We start from the raw sequence: 6178 nt of genomic DNA on the forward strand, positions 1-6178 counted from the left end.
GCTCTAGTAACAATGTGCGTACATGAATGGCTTGCTCTAGTAACAATGTGCGTGTGTTACTGGCTTGTTCTAGTAACAATGTGCTTACGTTAATGGCTTGCTCTAGTAACAATGTGCGTGTGTTACTGGCTTGTTCTAGTAACATTGTGCGTACGTTAATGGCTTGCTCTAGTAACAATGTGCGTGTGTTACTGGCTTGTTCTAGTAACATTGTGCGTACGTTAATGGCTTGCTCTAGTAACAATGTGCGTGTGTTACTGGCTTGTTCTAGTAACATTGTGCGTACGTTAATGGCTTGCTCTAGTAACAATGTGCGTACATTACAGGACGACACAGTACACCCCCTACCAGCCCGAGATTGCCCAAGGTCGCCTGGAGAGCCTGCTCAACTACCAGACTGTGGTGTGTGATCTAACAGGTCTCGCTATTGCCAATGCTTCTCTTCTCGATGAGCCGACTGCCGCAGCTGAGGCCATGGCTCTCTGCTATAGGTGGGTAGCAGACGTATGTGGCCTGGTGATGTCAGGACCCTTAAAGGCAGTTTGATGGGTTTTCAGTGTAGAAACCACAGCAGGGTGTATGACGTGGCTGCCAGGCGTTCAGCCATCGCAACGTATTGCCTTAGTAAAGATTAAATCAGCATTTGTTACCGTCCTACACTGTACAAAGGGAGCACGTGATTGCGGTGTTGGCAGAAAGATGCGATATGATATGACTACTAGGCACTTTAATTTAATTTTTTTTTTTTTTTTAGGGTTAGGGTTAGGGTTAGGTTGTTGTTTTTTTAAGTGCCTAGTAGTCATATCCTAAGTGCCTAGTAGTCATATCATATCGCATCTATCTGCCGGGTGCCGTGATTGCCAACACATATGCGTGGTGACAGGTGGCATGTTCCTGCACGAAATATTGCTGTATCATTTCCTATTAAGATGCACTAACAATGTTTTCAGCCCGCAGGCAATAAACAGCTATGTACGTGTATCACAATCGCATGTGATTGCTTACAGCGCTGAGGAGAATGATTTGAAAATTCACATTGCTTACGGCAATTGCTTTTCAGGCACAACAAGCGAAGGAAATTTTACTGTGATTCTAAACTACATCCCCAGACATTGGCTGTAGTTTTGACTAGGGCCAGGTGAGTGCTGTATAAATATATATGCATGTCACAGATATATTTATATCTATTGTACAAAGCAAAAATGTTTATAGACGTCCTTGTCATTCTTGAATCTGTTGTGAGGAGAATTTTAATCAGATAGTGTGAGAATGAAAACAGGCACACCTCTTTCAATCTGTTTTTTTCCTGAATCAATCTTTTTATTTTCCTTCTCTTAATTCAGTTTTGCTTGCCGTCCATCTCCAAGATAACTGTTTGCTACTGATTAGCTATCCCCGTGGACATTCCCTCACCATCCCACTCATTTACATTTCTTTTTTCTCAGATAGTTCCATTCTTACTTTCTCTTTACCTGATCCTTTCCTTCATAGTCATTCACACAATCTATTTGGTATTGCACTAGTGCCCTCGGCATTGAGGTCATTGTCTTGGACAACGCTGACATGGACTTTAGCAACAGAGACGTGTCAGGAGTTCTCTTCCAGTATCCAGACACGGAGGGCAGGGTGGTGGACTTTACTGATTTGGTCGGTGTTGCACATCAGAATGGGGTAAGACATCAGTCCATTATCAGGGTTGGCTAATGACCTGAACTACTGCAGTAACTTGCCTACTCCACATACAAAACATGTGTATCTTTCTGATTATACTATTGTATACACTATAGTACTTACACATTACAATGTTTTTATTATTGAGCATTGAAGTTATTGGTGGTGTACTTATTTTCTCTGTCAGTCCATGGCGATATGTGCGACAGACCTGCTTGCTCTTACTATCATGCGACCCCCTGGCGAGATTGGGGTGGACGTGGCCTTGGGAACGAGCCAGAGATTTGGAATCCCCCTGGGCTATGGCGGTCCTCATGCAGGGTTCTTCGCTGTTAAGGAGGAGTTCAAGAGACTGGTGCCCGGACGCATTATCGGTGTCACTAAGTATGCCTGCTAACTTACTGTTGCCGCAGCGACATTCACACCAAACCATAGCAAAACTGTGTGTATAACGCTCAACAAGCTATCCTTGTAGTCACGGTGCAGAAGTCATACTCACATACAGAAGTAGCTACAGGCGCCATCTGTTGGTCAATATTATTACAATGCCAACTTGTGAAAGTGACTCCTGCTGTTTATTGTGAAGTAAGTGAACTCATGGTATAATGTCTCCTTCCTTGCAGAGACTCCGGTGGTAAGGTGGCATACCGATTGTCCCTACAAACACGTGAACAACATATCCGTAGGGACAAGGCAACCAGCAACATCTGCACAGCTCAAGTAAGTATTCATAGGACCCCCCTCCCCCCCGATCTAACTCTGTGCCCCGTAGGCAAGCACATGGGGAATCCTGATTAGTAAGGTGGCATACAGGTTGTCCCTACAAACACGTGAACAACGTATCCGTAGGGCCAAGGCAACCAGCAACAGCTGTACAGCTCGAGTAAGTATTCATAGGACCCTCATACTGAGCCATATATAATTATGATTGTCATCTCTTACAGGCATTGCTGGCCAACATGTCAGCCATGTATGCTGTGTACCATGGCCCTGAAGGACTGCGGAACATAGCTAACCTTACTCATAACACAGCTGTTATTCTCGCTCAAGGTAACTCGGTCTTCTTCACCTTATATGTTATGCTGTGTGGGGTGTGTATATATGTGGTTGCCTATCTCTGTAAGCACCAGCAAGAGACAGAGACAGAGAGAGGGAGAGCGAGAGAGCGAGAGAGAAAGCAAGAGATAATGGGGAAAAATTATAGAAGGAAAGAAAGGTAAAGAAAGAGGTACTTATTCTGTGTCATTGCAGCTGTTATTTTTTTCATACACATTTTATCCCTCATGAATCTGTGGTGTAATGTCACTGTACTGATGTTCACTCTTACTCTGTTATTCAGGCCTTCAGGAAGCCGGGCACAAATTAGAGCACAAACTTTTCTTTGATACTTTGCTGATCACGCCAAGTACATCTCAGCAGCAGATAAGACAGAGAGCTGAAGAGAAACGGATCAACTTACGTTACTATAGTGATGGAAAGGTATCAATTACATCACAGAGTGGGACTGTATCTATGTTTGGTAACTAAAAAGTTAAAGGAAGATGGGCTAAGCTGATTATATTTGTTAAACAAATGTCACTTGACTATGGTTCTATTATTACAGTGAAATACTACCTCGTCTGTTGTGCACGCCTAGTTTTCATTTCGTGCAATGTAGAATTATATTGCGGACCATCAGTGTTCTTCCTTTGTTTGGTGACCTAATGCTACTGTGTTCATATTTCTTCCTAGTTATTGTAAAACTTATCTATGCATCTTTCATATTTGTGTGTAGATAGGTGTGTCTGTGGATGAAACAGTAAGCGAAGAGGACCTTAATGACTTACTCTGGATCTTCGAAACTTCTAAGACCAGGGTAAGTTTTTTTCTTGAACTACTCATTGTAATAGCAACCTGTGCCGCTCTACTTATAAGAAGTAATATAAGTATAAGAAGTGTATATAAGAAGTAAGTATAGTATATGTAGTATAAGAAGTAATATAAAGAACTAGAAAGGGAATTTGTCGCCAACTACATGTATCCCTCGTGATCTAGTATGAATGAAAAATCTCTGTAAGGACGTAGAAGGTAGGTAAAGTTAAATAGGTCACAAAGACAAAGGTTTGTTACACAACTCATCTGCCTGAGATGTGCAAGTATGTTAAAATTGGTTGCCTTAGAGGTTTTGGTACGCGACACACCTCCCCAAGATGTGTAAGTATACGAAGTTTGCTTGCGCTAGGTCAATTAGGGGCCGAGTTATAGAGCGGAAGGGAAATATGATGAAGGTCAAGGTCAAGGTCAAGCTCAAGCTCAATGTCAAATAAAGGTTGCAGTGACCTGGTTTCGGTACGCGACACACCTCCCCAAGATGTGTAAGTATACCAAGTTTGGTCGCGCTAGGTCAATTAGGGGCCGAGTTATAGAGCGGAAGGGAAATATGATTAAGGTGATGGTCAAGGTCAAATAAAAGCTGCAGTGACGTGGTTTTGGTACGCGACACACATTCTCCCCAAGATGTGTAAGTATACCAAGTTTGGTCGCGCTAGGTCAATTAGGGGCCGAGTTATAGAGCGGAAGGGAAATATGATCAAGGTCATGCAAGGTCAAATAAAAGTCACAGTGACGTGGTTTTGGTACGCGACACACATTCTCCCAAAGATGTGTAAGTATACCAAGTTTGGTAGAGCTAGGTCAATTAGGGGCCGAGTTATAGAGCAAAAGGAAAATATGGTAAAGGTCAAATAAAAGTCGTAGTGCCGTGGTTTTAGTACGCTGCGCACCTTCTCCCAAGATGTTGTAGTATCCTAAGTTTGGTATGCGGCTTAAGTGCAATTAGGGCGAGTTATAGAGCTGGAAGAGAGAACATAGTGATCAGGTAAAGGTCAAATAAAGGTCGTAGTGACAGTGGGCTTTTGTATGCTGCGGGCCTTTCTCTCAAGATGTGTAAGTATACCAAGTTTGGTAGCGCTAGGTCAATTAGGGGCTGAGTTATAGATGCGGAAGGGAAATATGATCAGGTCAAGGTAAAAATCAAAAGTAAAGCTCGTAGTGACCTGGTTTTGTACACTGCGGCACCTTCTCGGCCGCAAGATCGTTGTAAGTAGACCAATGTTTGGTCAACGCTAGTCAATTAGGGGTTTGAGTTATAGAGGCGGAAAGGGAAAGTGTCTGCAGCGGCGCCAAGCTGGACCAGACATGAAACCATAGTAGTCCAGCGCCGACATTCGTCGTCGTGGGATACAATAATGTTTTTTCAAATATTACCGTGCGGCACACGTATATCATAATATATAGTAATAAGATATATTTTTTGAAGTAGTATTCATATAGAATCACCATTCAGGAAACGTTTCCTCGTCTGACTGTGTACATGTACGCTGTAGGCTGACATCATGTCAACCTTGCGCGACGGCGGCCTAATCCTGCCCGGCCGAGCGCATCCGGGATAGCAGCCGCTCAGACGCACGGTCGGCAGTTTCCCCTGCACCTCATCTGTTTTCCACCGCTTCCACTCTGAGACAAACATGGTGCGCTACATGAAGTATCTGGAGAACAGAGATTACTCACTCGTGCACGGCATCATCCCCCTGGTGAGTTAAACCAGAACTATTGCTAGCATGTGACGGTACATGATCGCGACGATGACGCTTAAAAAACGGCGACAGCGGAGGTGATTCGTGATATAGTGCAGCGGCGAGGTGGTCAACGGGCATGGTGGTAGAACAACGCAATTTCGGACGTGGATCGTTGGTGCAACGTATCTAGGTGGCACTCAGCTACGCGCGTCTTGTTGTATACTCGCACAACGCAGGTTTCATGGTACGATGAAGCTGAACAGTAACGGTGCGTCGGCTAACGCGCGTTCGTTGATACTCACACACGCCAGTTGTCATGTACGATGAAGCTGAACAGTACGGTGCGATGCGCTAACGCAGCGTTCGTTGTATACTCACACACGCAGGGTTCATGTACGATGAAGCTGAACAGTACGGTGCGTCGCTAACGCGCGTTCGTTGTGTACTCACACACGCAGGGTTCATGTATGATGAAGCTGAACAGTACGGGGGCGTCGCTAACGGCACGTTCGTTGTGTACTCACACACGCAGGGTTCATGTATGATGATAGCTGAACAGTACGGTGCGTCGCTAACGCGGCGTTCGTTGTGTACTCACACGCGGCACGCAGGGTCATGTTATGATGAAGCTGAACAGTACGCGGGCGTCGCTAACGCACGTTGTCTCGCTGTTACTCACACACGCAGGTTCACTGTACGATGAAGCTGAACAGTACGGGGCATCGCTAACGCGCGTTCGTTGTGTACTCACACACGCAGGGTTCATGTACGATGAAGCTGAACAGTACGGGGGCGTCGCTAACGGCGTGTTCGTTGTGTACTCACACACGCAGGTTCATGTACGATGAAGCTGACAGTACGGTGGCGTCGCTAACGCGCGTTCGTTGTGTACTCACACACGCAGGTTCATGTACGATGAAGCCTGAACAGTACGGTGCGGTCGGCTAACG

The 6178-nt window shown here is 45.0% G+C and overlaps 1 protein-coding gene across 1 annotated transcript in view; it reads left to right on the top strand.

The window, feature by feature from the left end:
• The window catches only part of LOC106808191 (glycine dehydrogenase (decarboxylating), mitochondrial-like), a 34693-nt gene that overhangs the window by 16943 nt on the left and 11572 nt on the right, over positions 1-6178 (top strand). The window contains 10 exon segments of the mRNA XM_014810794.1: positions 327-491; positions 1061-1138; positions 1524-1671; positions 1859-2055; positions 2295-2391; positions 2616-2721; positions 3011-3150; positions 3446-3526; positions 5037-5243; positions 5615-5644. Coding sequence (XP_014666280.1) covers positions 327-491; positions 1061-1138; positions 1524-1671; positions 1859-2055; positions 2295-2391; positions 2616-2721; positions 3011-3150; positions 3446-3526; positions 5037-5243; positions 5615-5644 — 1249 coding nt within the window.

This window comes from Priapulus caudatus, unplaced genomic scaffold (genome assembly GCF_000485595.1).
Source record: "Priapulus caudatus unplaced genomic scaffold, Priapulus_caudatus-5.0.1 Scaffold259, whole genome shotgun sequence".
NCBI classification, from domain to species: Eukaryota; Metazoa; Priapulida; class Priapulimorpha; order Priapulimorphida; family Priapulidae; genus Priapulus; species Priapulus caudatus.